The sequence below is a fragment of the Balaenoptera physalus genome (assembly GCF_965194825.1).
Source record: "Balaenoptera physalus genome assembly, contig: SUPER_7_unloc_5, whole genome shotgun sequence".
Lineage (NCBI taxonomy): Eukaryota > Metazoa > Chordata > Mammalia > Artiodactyla > Balaenopteridae > Balaenoptera > Balaenoptera physalus.
This window is the reverse complement of record NW_028126530.1, coordinates 88,841-109,287: the sequence shown is the minus strand read 5'-3', so window position 1 is coordinate 109,287 and position 20,447 is coordinate 88,841. Positions and strand designations below refer to the sequence as shown.

The 20,447-nt window shown below is 37.2% G+C and overlaps 1 protein-coding gene and 1 long non-coding RNA gene across 2 annotated transcripts in view; one reads left to right on the top strand and one right to left on the bottom strand.

The window, feature by feature from the left end:
* The window catches only part of LOC309665304 (contactin-associated protein-like 3), a gene marked incomplete at its 3' end in the record, with an annotated part of 117,197 nt that overhangs the window by 17,405 nt on the left and 79,345 nt on the right, over positions 1 to 20,447 (top strand). Inside the window, exon 3 of the mRNA XM_082478938.1 lies at positions 20,141 to 20,210. Within this exon, the coding sequence (XP_082335064.1) occupies positions 20,141 to 20,210 (70 nt within the window). The remainder of the gene's footprint in view (positions 1 to 20,140; positions 20,211 to 20,447) is intronic.
* Positions 1,688 to 7,446, bottom strand: LOC309665303. Its single transcript, XR_014266338.1, has 2 exons — positions 6,808 to 7,446; positions 1,688 to 1,919 (listed from the first exon to the last, which is right to left on the bottom strand). It is a non-coding gene; the product is annotated as an uncharacterized lncRNA (long non-coding RNA).

The window sequence follows — 20,447 nt, the reverse complement described above, 5'->3', positions numbered from 1 at the left end:
TGGTGCATGGGGGCCAGGGTGGGAGGAAGGTAAGTGTGACTATATATCGGGGTAACAGGAGGGAGATCTTTGTGGTGATGGAACAGTTATGTATCTTGATCTTGGTGGTGGCAACACATGTGATAATGTGGCACACATATACCTTGTAGCAATGTCAATTTCCCAGCTTTGATAGTATCCTATTGTTACATAAAATGTAACCAATTAGGAAAACCGCATGAAGATTACTTGGGGCTTTACTGTCCTATTTTTGCAACTTCCTGTCAGTTTATAATTATTTCAGAAGAAATCATTAAAAACAGTAATGTGTTCAAATAAGAAAAAGTCTATATAGAAGTGTTTTTTTGAGGGTGCTAAACTCTTCAAGACAACTTCAACTTTCAGGCAGTCATTTTATCATTTGTAACATAATAAGGGAAGCAAAAATTGTATTAGGGACTATATCTTGGGGAAAATTTAATGTAATTTTTGACACACTGTATTAGAAACATTCGTTTCTGCTGAATAATATTTGCTAACTTTTGAGATAGGTTAACCACAGGTAAGTAAGTCTAGTAACCAATGAATAACATTAACAGAAAGGCAGTCTCTTAAGATACGTGATATCATGCTCTATGGAATTTTTCATTAATTTAGACAATTTTGTAGAGCTCCGATGTCAAGGTAAGTGACAAGTCCAAAGCTGCTGAAACCTAATGAGAATTACAAGAGGTTACATGGTAAATTGTGGCAAACCGATTCCAGCGGTCCCCAACTTTTTTGGCACCAGGGACCAGTTTCGTGGAAGACAGTTTTTTCCACGGAAGCAGGGGGGATGGTTTAGGCAGTAATGTGAGCTACAGTGGCGGGCGTGATTCAGGTGGTAATGCAAGCAGTGTGGAGCAACAGATGAAGCTTCTCTCTCTCTCTCACCCACTGTTCACCTCCTGCTGTGCCCCCTGGTTCCTAACAGGCCTCGCACAGTGGGTTGGGGACCCCTGGATTAAGCGGTGAAAATAAAGAGCTACAGAGCTGGTATAGAATTTAAAGACTTCACAGTGACATATTGTTTGAGAGACTCTGAAGTGATTTCGTGGTGTTTCCAAGTTTGCTGGGGACTGGGGACCAGGCCCAACCCAGACTATTTGGCCCCTGTACCGTGATCTTCCCTGAGAGCCAGGCTCTGTTGCTTTCCTGCACACTCCCCGCTCTTTCCTCACAAGTTGTCTTCGTAGCACTGTGCAGCTTTAGCCAGATTTCAGGGCACAGAGAGCCTGCCTTGAACTGAGAGCATCTCTCCCACACATGCGCTTGAGGGCAGCCTGGGCTCTGCTCAGCTCTGAAGAGTCAGTCTTCAATGAACCCTGTTACAGTTAAGGAGCTTCTCTGTAGCTTAAAATACTTGAGAAAGAGGAAAGAAAACTATTTTAGAAAGTATCTAATTGGAGCTATCCCAATCATATTTTTCATCAATGACTTTTGTGATTCCAGGCTTTTATAAGCGCAATGATTCTGACACATTTTTAGGGAGAAAAGAGAGTGTTCTTTCCTACTTTAGTTATACTCTTTCAGTCACTGTAGTTTCATATTATTGAATGTACAAGACCAAAAACATCCACATATTCATATTCGCATTTGGAAAGATGTGCTTTAAAAATGTTTTTTAAATGCATTCTCACTATCAAAGTCACAAGAATACCTTCTGCGATAGGGAGGAAAAGGTGACTGTTATTTCTCTGTAAAATCAAATATGATACAGACCAAGTGGTAGGCATTCAATGAACGTGGTCCCCAAGACCATGTGTGGTGGTGATAAAGCCCTGGGATAGGAGTGCTGGCCAGGTCCTTGGTCTCTGGGTGAGTTCTCTTCATCTGTTCCATTAGAGGACTGGTCCAGAGTCCTTCCAGCTTACGCATTCAATGATTCTGTCCCACTAGTTCTTAGGCAAAATAAAACAGAACAAAACAAAACAAAATCAATAAAAACCACTTAAAAAGTAAATGAGAAAACTCTGCCTGACCTAATGTGAAGGAGTCACTTACTGTTCCCTATTTTGAATGGTATCCTTGTAATACCTATAAGTGGTTATCTATCTGGGTATTAAAATGTTTTCATAAGGACCTGCTGTACAGCACAGGGAAAACACTTAATATTTTGTAATAACCTATATGGGAAAAAATCTGCAAAAGAATATATATATGTATATGTGCATATATATATATGTATGTATAACTGAATCACTTTGCTGTACACCTAAAACTAACACAACATTGTAAATCAACTATACTTCAATAAAATAAATAAATAAATTTTAAAAATTGTGTTTTCATGAGTAGATGCTCCATGAGCGAGCTGCTGGCAGGGGAAAATGCAGTGTGCTGCATCCGTGTGCTTTTTCTGTGCCAAGTATTATTTGAGGAAGGAAGAAAACCTGCAACAATTCTGCTTTTGCAACATGACTTGAATCACCAGAATGTCTAGAATTCCTGTGTTCTCAAGGTGCTATCTTTCAGTTAGCATGGAATTAAGGAGATGAGGGGAATCGAAGTCTAAAATTCAATCCTTAACTGTGAAATGCTTATTAGTGGAGGTACATAAAGCTTAATATATTGGAAAGTGTGTGGACTCGGTCATTTAGTAAAAAATATTTGGGGCTTACTATGTGACAGGCACCGTGTGACTTGCGGTGGATGTGTAAGGCTTGCATGGTGTTCCCAGGAAGCTCAATATTTAGTGTGGCATCTTCACTCTAGTTCTGCCAATAATTAACCACGTGAGCACTTTGGAGTCTGTTTCATCGGCACTAAAAAGGAAAATGAGAGCACAGGGCCTGAGTCTCTCAGGGGTCCCTGTTTGCTTCTATGAACCTGCTGAGAGTAAGGAATGTATTCATGTGTCAGTTGGAGGATAAACTGTTACGTTCTCTTCTTCTTTTGATGTATGTACATATGTATGTATGTGTTTATTATTTATTTATTTAACTGAAGCTTAGGATTCTTATTTTAATTTGGTTCTTCAGTTATACTCTAAATAGAATTTGTTTACAATAGGCTGTTCCTTGACAGCTTTCTTCTGGGAAGACATGAAAATACAACGATTAGGTGTATCAACTCATTCAGAATGACAGTGAATGAAGGGAGCAGATTCCCCTTCTTGGTGCCCCTGGCAGCCAGTGTGAGGGCCTGAACCTTGGGCTCAGCCATTGGGATCCTGCAACCCAAGACTGAGAGTCGTGAAACAAGTGGGGAAAAGATTAAGAAGCAGTCGGATTTTATTGTTGTGATTGCAGTTGTGGAGTTCTTGGGGGAGGGGGGCACCACAGCAGGCAGGAGCAATGGCCTGTCCAGCTATATGGATGGGTCCAGGGCAGCTGAGCTAGAGCTCTTCAGTGGCAGAAGCAGTACCCTGGGTCACATCTTTCTTTTTTTTTTTTTTTTTTTTTGATTGGTATCATTTATTTTTGTTAATTAATTTTTATTGGAGTATAATTGATTTACAACCTTGTGTTACTTTCTGCTGTACAGCAAAGTGAATCAGTCATACATATACATGTATTCACTCTTTTTTAGATTCTATTCCCATATGGGTCATTACAGAGTATTGAGTAGAGTTCCCTGTGCTATACTGTAAGTTCTTATTGGTTATCTATTTTATATATAGTAGTGTGTATATATATATCTTGACCATTTCTATGACACATTGTTTTATAGGACCTGACTATTCTTCTGAACTAGTGACCACTTCCACTTTCACTTGTGAACCATTTAATGACCTGCTTACAAACCCTTTTCTTCCTGTCACTAAGTTGCAACTCTGATTACTTAGAGATGGTCTGACCTATAGGAGGGATGCGTCCACCAGCTGGCACAACAGTGGCTCCACTGAATTAAAGCTGATGCTGCCCCTGGCATCCTGGGCTCTGCTGATCACTAGGCAAGCTGGGAAAAAAGTGTTATGAGATGGGTGGGAGAAATCCTTTCTGATGATCAAAGGGATCTTGTGTGCTGCCTGCCTACATCTATATCTTATGAAAATTCAAGAGGCAACAACACCACATTGGCTGGGCTGTGAAGGTCTCAGTTCCTTCAGAAATGAAGGTCTGGATCATGTCACCAAGTGAAGACACCAATGAGCCTGGTGCTGGCTGAGAACAAGGTGACCATGGAGCAGAGAATGGCTGAGGGACGTCACAGTATCACGAATGATGCAGAAGCACATGCCTACACATGTTTCCTTCCATGCTCCATAACTCATTTTCCTCCCCCATCCCTTTCCCTTGTCAGACCATTTTATATAGACCACTATAGTGATGGTTACATTCACCATTACTCTGTGGGTTTCTGATGATGTAGATGTGCCTGTGACCATCTTAGAGGAGGATTAGACAACATCCAGAGACCCTAGGATTGGGGCTGGATGCAGAGACTTGAGGTTTTCTGCCTTTGGTGAGTGGGTGGTACCCTTCCTTATCTGAAAGATAATTGTGTTCAGCAGGACTTACAATTTCTGGAATTTGAAGTGTGTATGTTACTGACCAGGGTTCTTGGCCTCCTTAATCAATAGAAATTGATCAGAGACCAGACAAGAAATTCAGGCAAAGCTTTATTGGGACCCCTGCTGCAGCAGGGGGAGCGAGAACAAGCAACAGGTTCCCTTGCTCGCTTCCTGGGGGTGGGGGTGGGGGCAGCTGGTTCCTTATATGGGGGGGAGGTAGTGGTGTGTCCCGGGGTTGGGCCGGAGGGGTGGCTTAGGTGGTCTGCCCACCCCTTTGGTGGTGCTGAGTGCAGGGGGCATGCTCAGAGCCCAGCCTTTGCTCCCGACCCCCGTTTTTGCTTCTAGCTCTTCAGAAGTGGCAGTTGGGCTTTTTTGTCTTTCTGTATCTTTTGTCCAGAATTTGCCCCAACTGTGCATGCACGCAGTTATTTTTAGTCCCTTATAGTTTCTTCGCATTTTGTTGCTCTAAGAGACATTTGTCCAGGTGCAAGCACTGCAGCACTGCAGCAAAGGCTCCCAGGTCCCAGCCTGTTTCATGTACATGAATAGATGTAAATCTGGGAAACTGTGCTTGTTATTTTTCGACTGTCCAGCACCCACCCGCCCCTGACTCTGCGGAATTAACCCAGATGTGATTTCCTATTGAGAGGCAGCGTGTTTCCTGCTACTGTGGAAACCACTTCACCTGCAGATGAGAGTGGGGCTGTGACCTGCACTCTGTGTTAAGCAGGTTGTTGTTCTTTTCTTCCACCCTTTTTCTTCTCCTTCTTCTTCTTCTTCTTCTTCTTCTTCTTATTTTGGGATAAGAACACAACGTAAGATCTATCCCCTTAGCAAATTTTTAAGAGCACGTACAGTGTTACTAACCAGAGGCACTATTCTGTACAGAAGATCTCTAGGACTTATTCATCTTGCATAACTGGAACTTTGTTCCCTTTAACTAACACCTTCTCTTTTCCCCCTCCCCTCAGCCCCTGCCAACCACCATTCTACTCTGTGCTTCTGTGATTTGACGATTTTAGATTCCTCACGTAAGTGGTATCATGTAGTATTTGTCCTTCTGTGTCTGACTTATTTCACTTAGCATAATTTTTCCACATTCATTCATGTTGTCACAAATGGCAGGATTTCCTTCTTTTTTAACACTGAGTAATAGTCCATTATATATATCTCACATATCTTTTATCCATTCGTCTGTTGATGGACATTTAGGTTGCTTCCACATCTTGGCTATTGTGAATAATATTGTTGCAGTGAATGTAGGAGTGCAGACATCTTAATGAGATCCTGATTTCAATTCCATTAACTATATACCCAGAAGTAGGGGAGGTTCCTCAAAATAAACTAAAAATAAGAGGATTGTTAGCTCCTGGTTGGTCCTGAACAGGCAAAAATAAAGGGGGCAGCAGGGTCCAACCAAAAGGCAAATATGGTCCTGCCCCCTCACCCACTCCCACCCTTGATCCAGGGGTATTTGGTTTCTACTTATTTCCCAAGCCCAGTCCTTCAGCCTCTTATTGATTCTGTGAGCCCATAAGATGCTTTAATAAATTCTCCGTTTCTTAAGAAAAATCGTCCAATAATGTTGCTCCCAACAAAGAATTATGCTACTCCTTACTGTCAAAAGGAATTTTACATTTATAATTCAGAGTTTACTGAATTGCAGTATAGTGCAGGCCTTGTAGTTTCATTACGAAGGAAATCCTGGTTTACTCCATTAAAAATCTGTGACCTAAAATAGAAGTTGAGTCAGATTTTTATTGACTCAAGCAACAACGAAGAGTTCTGTTCTTGTGGAGTTTTGATAAATGCCTTAAGAAACTTAAGGATATCAAAGTGATTTAGAGAATTTCAATAACCTTCCCAAAACATGTTCATACATGCTATCCTTATTCTAAATTGAGAAATGTGTAATGCAGTTGTATTATTTTGTGTGTTGATATTAATAATCCATAGAGGTTTTTCTTTACTTTCTGATCATGAAACTCCACCCCTAGGGAATTCTGGCCTTTCCATGAAAACAAAATTCTCCATAAAAAGCTGTGGGGTGGGACCCTGGGATCCCACTCCAGCAGATGCCTTTATTTGATTTGATTACTTGTGTTGTTCTTCATCCCATTAGTTCCTTGCAATAAAAATTTCAAATGTTGCTTGTGAGACTGAAATGCCAATTAGTTGAATCAGATGAGAATCTGGGTCGATGATGATGAGTCCTTATACCCTTCCCACCTCCTAGGGTGTGAAATAGGCAGTTATGCCACATGGTATTTCCATATAAACTCTATCAAAACATAAGCTTATCAGTAATGACAAAAACTGAGACAATGACTTACCTCTATAAAATATATTTTGAGATAGAAAGATATATGTGTAAGTCCAGCTGTAAATTCAGGCTCAATTCTGAAAGATGATTATTATTCAGACCCTGAAAGAGTTTTTTGTTTTAATTTATTTTCTTGAAGTATAGTTGACTTTACAATGTTGTGTTAATTTCTGCTCTACAGCACAGTAATCCAGTTATATATATGTATATATATATATATATATACACACACACACATATATATGTGTGTATATATATATACACACATATATATGCGTATATGTATATATATATACACACATATATATATATATATATATATATGCATTCTTTCTCATATTCTTTTCCATTACAGTTTATCACAGGATACTGAATATAGTTCCCTGTGCTATATGGTAGCACTTTGTTGTTTATCCATCCTATATATACTAGTTTGCATCTGCTAATCCCAAACTCCCAATACTTCCCCCCACCCCCCCACATGGCAACCACAAGTCTGTTCTCTACAGACCTTGAAAGTGTTTTGAATATTTTGGATTAGATAAACAGGAAAATAAACATTCCATATTCTATCAAGAAGGATGAGAAAAAGGAATCAGGTAGATGTGTTCCAAATTTTGAAATTTTAACTTCAACTAAATATGAATGCATACCCTGTGCTTCCCCTCAAACAGATTTACATTTAATTAAGAGTAGGAGGAAAAATTCTGTTCTGAAAGAGACGGAGACTGTTTATGGGAATCGAGACGATTACTTCTGAGGGTGGGAACAGTAATAATAATAGTTGAATCTATAAAGATCCTGCTATGGCCAGGCATTGTACCAAGTCTTTCACATGCGTTAATTCATTTAATCCTCACAGCACCTCTGTGAATCTGACATATTATTATCCCCATTTTACAGATGAGGAAGCTGAAGCACAGACAGGTAAATGACTTGCCCAAGTTCCACAGCTTCTGTGAAAAGCTAATTTTCAAAGTAAACATTTTAGTGCTATTTGACTTTTTAAACTATGTGCCTCTATTAATTTTGTGACTAAAATTTTAAAATTCCAATTGAATAGAGATTTTTTGCTTCCATTATATTTTTTTCTGGAAAAAATATTATTAAGTTTGCCCCCAAATACCACTGAATTATAAAGTTGCTTTTTACAGTTATACATCCAAAACTTAATGCAAAATTGAGATCTAAAGATAATAGGCAATATTTTATATTGGTGTTTGTAATATCAGGGCACAAACTTTTAGAAGTGACTTTGTTAGCCAGCCCTCCTGTAACTAAATCTATTTGGAAATCTCAGCCTATTTTCTTAAGGTGTCTTTAAAATGAATTATCAGAGTGGCTGGGCACATCTGTACTTAAAACACTATTTGTCTAATTGCTTCTACTTAAGTAAACATTACATATTACTAGAGATTTCAAGTTGATTTTAAATTAAATAAGATCTAGTAAAACAAAGAGCAACATAAACTGTTTTAACTTGCCCCTTGCTTTTGTTGTTTTGTTTTGTTTTTTTCTTCTTTTCAAAGAGTTTCTTACCAATTTCTTCAAAGGAAATCAGGAAACTCTACATGTTTAGATAAAGTTCTATCTATATCATAAGACTCAGGACTTCAGATGAAAAAGGTTTTATAGATAATCCTCCTCCTCTTGAAATATTTATAATAATTCAGGACATACCTTCTGGTCAATCATATCATCTAGATAAATACTATTTTTAGTTTTTATTACTTATTCAGTACCTATGGAGTATTACATAATGCAGTGTAGTCCAATTTATATATGAAATACAAATTTAAATAACTGAATTTGGTGTATAGTGCACCTTTATTTCTTTTAAACATAGACATATTTTAAGAGGTGAGCTTTATTAACTTTACATGGACATATCTTTTTGGAAGTGGAGTATTAAGTTTGAATAGAATAAAGGTTTACAAATGGATATTGGCTAATATATGCATTTATATATATACATATGTTATAAAAATAATTTTGTTTTATTCTCTAAAACATCACATACATGTTTTCACCCTGGGGATCGTTCCTATGTAAGTCAGTGCCTTAAAATATATATGCTAATAAACAATATTCAATGTGCTACAAAAATAATTTAGTTAAATATTTAAATGAACTTACCTTCTAGTTACCTCATTTCAATATTTATAGATTATAGGAATGAAGTACAGGAAACTGAATTTTACCTTATAGGGAACTTGCATTCAGGAGCACCATCAATTTTAGCCTGCAATGATTGTGCAAATATGTCTAAGAAAAGAAGCATGCACTTAGATGCAGGAATTCTTCCATCTTACAGCTTACAGTGTTTAAGAAGTTGATCTATATGCATATATAATAAGAAAGCTTTTAAAAATATGCCTTTGAAATTCAGTTGTTTATACAAATATTTTTAGGACAATAAGTTTGAAGAATATGACAAGAATTTAGAGCACCAAAGTGTTTTGTTTTTTTTTTCATTGCCAGGTGGTTAAACATCTTTGTCATAAAGCTACAGTAAAGGCACTCATGTGAAATGTACATGTGTGAGGTGTAAGAAGGGATCTCCTCTCTTGGTTACACTATTGCCAATAGCTATTTCAGTCTCGTGAATTCAAACATAATTGGTTGATGCTCCAAGCTTAGAGTCCAAAATCATCCACATGTTTTTGATTGAAATCTCCCAAGATCTTAGATAATACTAAAACAAGGGTGGGAAGATGTTATATGGAGAACAAATGGAGCACAAGTACAATGAAATGTGATTTTTCACTTGATGAAACAGAGGTGAATTAGAAACTATAGAAGAGAGTGTACAAACTACCCCAAATAACAGCGATCTAAAGTCCCTATTAAAAGCTAGGTTTTCATAGGATATTCTAAAAGAATCAAAAGAAATCATTTTTTTTGGTTTTAGTTCTTCAGCTTTTTTTTTTTTTTTTTTTTATATATATATATTTGTTCCTCTGTATGTGTTGTGTCTTTTATTTTCTGGATATTTTAAAGATTTTCTCCTTATCTTTACTCATCAGTAATCTGAGTATGATGTGCCCAGGCATGGTTTTCTTTGTATTGATATTTATCATGTTTGGGGTTTTCTTTTTTAATTTATTTATTTATTTATTTATTTTTGGCTGTGTTGGGTCTTCGTTTCTGGGCGAGGGCTTTCTCTAGCTGCGGTGAGCGGGGGCCACTCTTCATCGCGGTGCGCGGGCCTCTTATTATCCTGGCCTCTCTTGTTGCGGAGCACAGGCTCCAGACGCGCAGGCTCAGTAATTCTGGCTCACGGGCCTAGTTGCTCCACGGCATGTGGGATCTTCCCAGACCAGGGCTCGAACCCGTGTCCCCTGCATTAGCAGGCAGAGTGTCAACCCCTGTGCCACCAGGGAAGCCCCCGAGTTCTTCAGCTTTTTTATAAGATAGCCTCAATTTAAAATAATTACACTCATTAGTTTCACTCAGTAAGAGAATGCGATTCTGTGCTATCAGTTTGTCAGACATATATCACAAAATAAAACAACCGAATAAAATAATTGAGCATCCCTTCTCCAGACCGTCTTCCTCTCTGTTGCGCTCATGTTCCCTCTTTCTAACCCCTAATTTCTATTCGTGGCAAGCCCTCCACCTCGGGTGACGCTTACTGTGTGAGTCCCCATAAACCAGACGTCCATCTGTTCTTTCTTTCTTTCGATTACTTCCGATGATAAAGCCACTCCTCTGTTACTGAGGTGGTGGCAACAACGGATATTTGTAGTGCGCTCCATCTTTTGTATGCCCTTCATTGAAGGCTGCTGAGTTGGTAGCTTCACGAAGGAGGATGCACTCTTCGGCATTTGTACGTGTGTGTTTGGGGAAGAGGGTTTTGTAATCCTTTTCATTCAGAAAGAAATGCTGACAGCTTCACTCCAAATTAATATTGTGTACTTTTCCATGCCATCAATATTGACATTTGGAAATCTTATTCATTAGTCCGTGATCTGGAAGGAAACTATTTTAATGGCTCTTGGCCCTTGCATCTGTGATTCTCTTGTCATTGAAATCTGTAAAAAAATGATATTAACTCTGAAATTTTATACTTTTAAACATTATTGACTTCCTGGGAAGAAGTGATATGTTAGAACCTTACAGCATACACTTCAGCAATAGAAAAACTATTAAGTGCTGTTTATTTAATTTAATAACACAGTCTAGGCCATTTAATTTTTTAGCCAGATTTATTAAGATACAATTCATATAAGATTATAACTCACCCATTTAGAGTGTAAAATTCAGTCGTTTTTAGTATATTCACAGATATGTGCAATGATCACGATGGTTAATTTTAAAACATTTTTGTCACCTCAAGAAGAAATCCCATACCTATCACCCTACTATCCCCACAAGCCTCCTAGCCCTAAGCAATCACTTACTGCATTTTTGTTAAATCTCTAAAACCTTCATGAATCAGCACTTTGCTACAAATCTACAATTCTCTCTGCCACTATTTCTTTAATTAGAAACTTTTTTTTGAGCAGTGTTAGGTTTACAGAAATATTAAGCAGATATAGAGATTCCATTTATTCTATTCTCCTGCCAACGCCCCATTCCCTTTTCCCCAATTATTAACATCTTGCATTAGCGGTACATTTTTACAATTGATGAACCAATACTGATGTATTGTTGTTAATTAAGTTTTACATTAGAGTTCACTATTTGTGTTGTACGTTCTATAGGTTTGGATAAATGTATAATGACATGTATTGACCATTACAGTCTCATACATAATAGTTTCACTGCCCTAAAAATTCTTGTAATCTACCTGTTCATCATTCCTCTCTTGTCCCTAATTCCTGGCAACCCCTAATCTTTTTAGTGTCTCCATAATTTTGCCTTTTCCAGAGTGTTGTAGAGTTGGAAGATTTTCTTCCATGTTATCTTCCAGAAGTTTTATAGCTTTGTGTTTTATATTTGGGTCTGTGCTCTATTTTAACTTAATGTTCGTGAAAGGTGTAAGGTTTGTTTCTAAATTCACTTTTTTTTTTTTTTTTGCATGTGGATGTCTAGTTATTCCAACATTGTTTGTTGAAAAGACTATCTTTGTTCATCATATTGCCTCTGTTCTTTTGTCAAAATCAGCTGACTGTATTTGTCTTGGTCTGTTTCTGGGCTTTCTATTCAGTTCCATTGATCTATTTGTCTATTCTTTTGCCCATACCACACTGTCTTGATTACTGTTAACTTTATAGTAAGTCTTGATTTTGGGTAATGTTAATCCTCCAACTTTGTTCTCTCCCTTCAATACTGTGTCAGCCATTCTGGGTTTTTATAAACTTTAGAATCAGTTTGTCAATATCCACAAGATCACTTGGGATTTTGATTGGGATTAATTAAATCTGTAGATCAAGTTGGGAAGAACTGACATCTTAACAATTTTGATCATCCTATACATGACCATGTAGTATCTCTCCATTTGTTTAAATTATTTGATTTCTTTCATCACAGGTTTATAGTTTTTCCTCATATAGATATTACACATATTTTCTTAGACTTATACCTAAGTATTTCATTTTTGGGTGTTAATGTAAATGATATTGTGTTTTTAATTTCAAAACCCAGGTGTACATTGCTGGTGTACAGGGAAGCAATTAATTTGTATATGTGAAAAATGTATCCTGCAACCTTGCTATAATTGCTTATTAGTTCTCAAAGTTTTTTGTTGATTCTGTGAGATTTCCTACATAGATGATCATGTCATCTACAAAAACAGTTTTATTTCTTCCTTTCCAATTTATATACTTTTAATTTCCTTTTTTTGTCTAATTATATTAGCTGTGAATTCTAGGACAATGTTGAAAAAAATGTGTTGAGGCGATATCCTTGCCTTGTTCTTTTTTATTTATTTATTTATTTATTTTTGGCTGTGTTGGGTCTTCGTTTCTGTGAGGGCTTTCTCTAGTTGCGGCAAGTGGGGGCCACTCTTCATCGCGGTGCGTGGGCCCCTGACTATCGTTGCCTCTCTTGTTGCGGAGCACAGGCTCCAGGCGCGCAGGCTCAGTAGTTGTGGCTCACGGGCCTAGCTGCTCCGCGGCATGTGGGATCTTCCCAGACCAGGGCTCGAACCCGTGTCCCCTGCATTAGCAGGCAGATTCTCAACCACTGCGCCACCAGGGAAGCCCCCTTGCCTTGTTCTTAATCTTAGTGAGAAAGCATCTAGTTTCTCACTAATAAGTATTATATTAGCTGTAGGTGTTTTGTAAATTCTCATTATTAAGTTGCAATAGTTCCCTTCTATTTCTAGTTTACTGAACGTTTTTGTCATGAATGAATGCTGGATTTGTCAAATGCTTTTTCTGTATCTATTAATAGGACCATATAGTTTTTCTTCTTTAACCTGTTTATATGATGAATTACACTAGTTGGTTTTCTTATGTTGAACCAGCCTTGTATACCTGGAATAAATCCCACTTGCCCATGGTGTATAATTCTGTTCATACATAGTTGGATTTGATTGACTAATATTTTGTTCAGGATTTTTGCAACTATATTCATTTGTCTGAATTTTTCCTTTTTTTTTGTAATGCTTTGTATGCTTTTGGTGTTAGCATAATGCTGGTTTCATAGAATGAGTTAGAAAGTATTCATTCTAGTTCTATTTTTAGAGAATAAGCATACATTTTCCCTAAAATATTTGTTAAAATTCACCAGTGAACCAATCTGGCCCTAGTGCTTTCTTTTCGGCAGGTTATTAATTATAGTTTCAAATCCTTTAACAGATATAGGCCTATTGAGATTGTCTGTTTCTCCGTGTGTAATTTTGGTGCTGGAACAACTGGACAGCTACATGCAAAAAAAAAAAAAAAGATAAAGAAGATGTGGCACATATATACAATGGAATATTACTCAGCCATAAAAAGAAATGAAATGGAGGTATTTGTAATGAGGTGGATGGAGTTAGAGTCTGTCATACAGAGTGAAGTAAGTCAGAAAGAGAAAAACAAATACAGTATGCTAACACATATATACGGAATCTAAGGAAAAAAAAAAAAAGGCCATGAAGAACCTAGTGGCAAGACGGGAATAAAGACACAGACCTACTAGAGAATGGACTTGAGGATATGGGGAGGGGGTGGGGTGAGATGTGACAGGGTGAGAGAGTGTCATGGACATATATACACTACCAAATGTAAAATAGATAGCTAGTAGGAAGCAGCCGCATAGCACAGGGAGATCAGCTCGGTGCTTTGTGACCACCTAGAGGGGTGGGATAGGGAGGGTGGGAGGGAGGGAGATGCAAGAGGGAGGAGATATGGGAACATATGTATATGTATAACTGATTCACTTTGTTATAAAGCAGAAACTAACACACCATTGTAAAGCAATTATACTTCAATAAAGATGTTTAAAAGATGTTTAAAAAAAAAAATGAATCAAGACAAAGACCTTACACTTTTCCTATACATTAAATGGATCTCAAAATGGATCATAGAACTCAATATAAAATGCAACAGGACTTCATTAAAATAAAATAATAATAAAATAAAATGTAATGCCCCCGGTAAGCCTTTTTAGATTCTTAAATCATGTGTTTCTCCCTAATTATGCCTTAATTTCACCTGGTTTATACCTCTGCAATATTTATAAAAGAAATCTTGCATGTTATATGTACATGCCTATCAACTCCATTGGACTGTGACCTCGTTGAGGGCTGGTAGGATGTGTCATTCATCTTTGGTGCCAGTTCAACATTTGTTCTGGTACAAAATAGTAAGTAGAATATATCCTTTGAATTGAACAATGCAGAGTTTTTGTTAATTTAAAATTCAGTTTCACAGGCCTACAATTACTAAATGGTATAGGGACACAAAACTCTTTATAACTAAAACATTCACGAGTACATTTATGAAATCAGTGTCCTCTCAGCTCTCCTTTGCTCATCATGGTGGAATTGATCCCCACCCACCAGGTCAGGTGTTTGATTAGTTCTTTTTGATAGGGGAATGGTGCCAATAACCACTAATCAAAACAATTGCAATGAAGTTGATTGCAAGGGAAACAGTCCCATCAAAGGAGTATGATTAGACTTGGTAAAAGAGGGGCAAAGGGAAGGGAGAAGGAAAAGCAGAAGTGTACAAGCAATCTCCCCAAGTAAGGGGGAAGACTAAAAAGAAGGAAGAGTGGGGCAGTGGTGGAGGTTTTCCCCAGGGTTCTCTCCAGGCAGACAGCGAGAACAAGCAGGGCAGGGAGGTGGTGGTGAGTAAGGACACCTCAGTGTTGTAGGTGTAAGGACACCTACAGTATGGAGCTGCAGGCTTAAACTTTCCAGAATAAATCTCAGCTTTGGATAGGAGCCTGTTATCAGACCCACCCTCAAATCACTAGGCACTAACTATCCTATGGAAAAGGGCAGAGTCCAAAATTTTGATTAAAAATAATATATGAGCTTAAAACAAATATAAGCCTCCATATTTTTAACAGAGAAACTTAACATATCTACTATGTATTGGGAAATCTGAGGTCTTATGAACCCAAATGAAAGCAGGGAAAAGACAGCAGAGATACTGTTTGAAAGTGACCGGTTTTTTGGTGTGTATGTCCATGCAGGTAGCCCTTACTTTGTGTGCCCATGGTTTGTTGACTGGTGCACATTGTGCTACTCACAATTGCTCCTTGTCAAAGTATCATTTTCATAAATTAAACTCATGACTCTCATGCAAATGTAAAATGAGTATATGGCACATATTTAATGAACCCATTAATAAGAGAACTGGCATGATGGTAGTGCTGATTCAAAAGAACTAAATGGGGTAGAAGCTTTTATAGTAGCTGGAAGAATTCTTAAATAGGATTACTGATTTTAGATAAAAAATAGCTAATGTTCTGTAGGGAAAATCAGCTAACATTCTGAATTTTGGAAATTGTATTTTCCATCAGAAAGGAATAATTTGCATCCCTACTGAACAGACATTATTTGTATTGCTATCTGACAGAAATCAAGGTACCAATTAACATCAACCCCTTCAGAATTACACCATACCTTTATCAATATCAATAGTAAATAACAAGTTAAACAAAGATGCAAAGGTACATGCCTAGAGATTCAGATAATCCACAGGCAGGCCTGATAATCAAACCCTAGCATAACTAAGAAAGAACAGGCAAAAGTCCCTTTAGTTTTTTTCAGGCTTTTGGATAATTTTCCTTAACACCATTTTACAAAGGTTTTTCTCTTCCGTATCTTACTGATGTCAAGGAGACTAGAATTACTGGGAAGGGTATTCTCAGATATACTATCAAGTTATCCCATTGTAAAAAATACCAAAAACCAAAAAACTAATCTTGAAGCTATCCACATGATTAAAGAAAAACTATACCATGTGGGGGACAATTTTGAGTGAGAGCAGAAACTGCTCTTAGAAAGCATAGTATTAGTGAGTTCTTACAGGCTCCCAGGTTGCTACATCATCAGAGAGAAGGAAGCACCAGAAGAGGTATTTTACCCATGTTTGGTCAATACGAGGGAGTGCAGAATTGCTTTTGACACAGTCTAGAGGCTGACATTGATACCATGCCAGAGACCCGTAAGCATGTTGTGCTTTCTCAAAGGTCTTCTCTGTGAGCTGAGCTGCCTTCGAACTTAGAACATGAATTGTATGGTTTTACCTTGAGCAAGATTCTGGAAATAGTCTATAAAATAATACCTGCATATAGGCCTCACCTTGGAGAGAGCTCATTACATTCCTGGGCACTGCAGTGCTACCAGATATCATGAGAAATAGAGGCAGGACAAGAATACCAAGGGAGGGCTGCTCAGCATAGATGACTGATGTGACCATTGTGATGATTTGACCAACTCCAAAGTTCATTCCCATGTCACCACTAAAACATTTTTTCCCCTTCATTGCTGATGTCTGAGAGGAAATTTCTTTCCTCTACCCTCTTAGGTTTATTCTTAGGGGCCTGCAAAGTAAACTGACAAATGACAGAATAATGGAAGAAAAAACATAAATTATTTTAATTAATATTTTCTGTGTGAAAGAGTCCAACAGGAAGGAAGTGAAACTCAAAGAAGTAGTTAGACTTGGGGGCTTATATTCCATTTTTAAGAAAGGAAAGGGGGTTTGGAGGAAAGTGAGTAGGAAATATATGGGGAAACTGATGGGAGATAAGCGCTATTTTCATAAGGTTTGTTTATGTAGACTCATCTCAGTGCCCATTCTCCACCTTTGGTGACAAGAGTCACTCTCTTCTTCCTGGTTCGGGAGAGGGGGCCCCGGTCTCAGGGAAAATTCATGCCCTGCTTTTAGGGAGAAAAGGGGAGGGAAGATTTCTTCCTGCATCTGCTGATTTTCAATTGCTTTCAGCTCAAAACCATATTTATGCCAAAGTGGCATTTTTTTTTAAATTTATTTATTTTTGGCTGTGTTGGGTCTTCGTTTCTGGGGGAGGGCTTTCTCCAGCTGCGGCAAGTGGGGGCCACTCTTCATCGCGGTGCGCGGGCCTCTTATTATCGTGGCCTCTCTTGTTGCGGAGCACAGGCTCCAGACGCGCAGGCTCAGTAGTTGTGGCTCACGGGCCCAGTTGCTCCGCGGCATGTGGGATCTTCCCAGGCCAGGGCTCGAACCCGTGTCCCCTGCATTGACAGGCAGATACTCAACCACTGCACCACCAGGGAAGCCCTCCCCAAAGATTTTTATTGTTCCTTTATAAACTTGCCCTCCCACCCCTCTTTGCTCTTCCCATCAACTGACCATTAGACATGATGCCATTAGACTTCAGGTTAATTTGCATATAGAATTTTATATAAATAGAGTCATACAGTATATATTGTTTTTTGCCTGGTTTCTTCCACTGCATAATTATCATGTAATTAATCCACATTCTTGCACTTATCTATAATGTATTTATTTTTATTATCGACTATTCTACTATATGGATTTACCACAAGTTGTTTATCCTTTCACTTATTGATAAATATTTGTGTTGTTTCCAGGTTAAGCATTATAAATAAAACATTTGCTATCATTAATCTTTTTAATTTTAGCCATCTAATAGGTGTGTAGAAGAATACCATTGTGACTTTTGTTTGCATTTCCCTAATGACTATCATATAGAATAGCTTTTTATGTGCTAAATTGCGTTACATATATCTTTGGTAAAGTGTCTATTCAAAATTTTGGGCCACTTTTTCAAAAGGTGGGTTTTTAAATTTGTATTATTATTTTAAAAAATTAAAGTATAATGACACACAACATTATATTAGTCTCAGGTGTACACACAATGATTCAAAATTTGTATATATTGCAAAATGATCATTGCAATAATTCTAGTTAACATCCGTCACCATACATAGTTACAAAATTGTTTTTTCTTGTATTGACAACTTTTAAGATTTACACTCTTAGCAACTTTCAAATATGCTATACAGTATTATTAACTATAGTCTCAGTGCTGTAGTTTACATTCTAATGACTTATTTATTTTATAACTGCCAGTTTGTACCTTTTGATCCCCTTTACCTAGTTCATGCATACCACCATTCCCCCACCTCTGGCAACCACTAATTTGTTCTCTAAATCTATAACCTTGTTTTGTTTATTTGTTTGTTTCTGTTTTCCTTAGATTCCACATATAGGTAAGATCATATGGTATTTGTCTTTCTCTATCTGACATATTTTGCTTAGCATAATGCCCTCAAGGTCCATCCATGTTATCTCAAATGTCAAGATTTCTTTCTTTTTTTATGACTGAATAATATTTCATTGTGTATATATACATTTTTTTAATACATTCATTCATCAGTGGACACTTTGTTTCCATATCTTGGCTATAGTAAATAATGCTGCAATGAACATGGGGGGTGCATATATCTTTTCGAGTTATTGTTTTTATTTTCTTTGTCTAAAAACCCAGAAGTGGAATTGCTGGATCCCATGGGAGTTCCAGTTTTAATTTTTTGAGTAACCTCATACTGCTTTTCACAATGGCTATACCAATTTACTTTCCCACCAAGAGTGCAGAGGGGTTCCCTTTATTCCACATTCTTGCCAATGCTTATCTCTTATGTTTTTGGTGATAGCCATACTAACAGGTGTAAAGTGATATCTCCTTGTGGTTTTGATTCCCATTTCCCAGTAATTAGTGATATTGAGCATCTTTTATGTGCTACCTGTTGGCCATTTGAATACCTTCTTTGGAAAAATGTCTTTTCAGATTCTTTGTTCATTTTTTAATTGGATTATTTGACTTTTCTGCTATTCAGTTGCATGAGTTCCTTACATATTTTGGATATTAACTCCTAATCAAATGTGTGGTTCGCAAATATTTTTTCCCATTCCATAGGTTGCCTTTTCATTTTGTTTATTATTTCCTTTGGTGCTCAGAAGCTTTTTAATTTGATAGAGACTCACTTGTTTGTTTTTTATTTTGTTGCTTGTGCTTTAGGTGTCATATCCAAAAAAATCATTGCCAAGATCCTTGTGAAGAAGGATTTTTTTATGTTTTCATCTGGGAGTTTTATGGAAGCCTGGTTTCAGAGCTTACATTCAAGTCTTTAATCTATTTCGTGTTAATTTCTGTGTATGGCGGAAGACACTGGTCTTGTTTTATTCTTTTACGTGTGGTTGTCCAGTTTCCCCAGCACCATTTATTAAAAAGACTGTCCTTTCCCCATTGTATATTCTTGGCTCCTTTGTTACAAATTAATTTACCATATACATGTGGGTTTATTCCTGGTCTCTCTATTTTGTTCCATTAATCAATGTATCTTTTTTTTTTATACCAATATATATCATAGTTTTGATTACTATAGCTTTGTAATATAATTTGAAATCAGGGAGCATGATGCCTCCAGCTTTGTTCTTCTATCTCAAGACTGGTTTGGCTATTTGGGGTCTTTTGGGATTCCGTACAAATTTTAGAATTTTTTGTTCTATGTATGTGAAAAATACTATTGAAATTTTGATGAGGATTGCACTGAACCTGTAGATTGCTTTGAGTAGTATGGACATTTTAACAATATTAATTTTCCCAACCCATGAGCACAAAATATCTTTTTCTTTGTTTCCTCTTCAACTTCTTTCATTAATGTTATAGTTTTCAGTGTACAGGTCTTTCACCTCCTTGGTTAATAAAAGTGTGGGCATCCTTGTCTTGATCCTGATCTCAAAGGAAAATCTTTCAGCTTTCCACCATGGTGTATGATGTTAGCTGTGGACTTGTTATATAAGCCCTTTATTATGTTGAGGTATAGTCCCTCTATACCCATTTTGTTGAGAGTTTTTCTTAAATGAATGTTGAATTTTGTCAAGTGCTTTTTTTCTGCATCTATTGAGATGGTCATATGATTTTTATCCTTCATTTTGTTAATGCAGTGTGTCACATTGATTGATTTGTGGATATTGAACAATCCTTGCATCCCTAGAATAAATCCCAGTTGCTCAGGTATGTGATTCTATTAATTACTGTAGAATCTTGTTTGCTAATGTCTTGTTGAGGATTTTTGCATCTATGTTTACTGTTCATCAGGGATTAAATCTTTGGGAAAGAAATGGGTGATCCAAAATGATTAGGTTATAAAACATGTTCTTATTAGATTCTTGGATTTATTTTTATTAGTAATTATATGAGCCATTTATTGATTTTATTTTTTTGGCATCCTTTTCTGGTTTTGGTATCAGG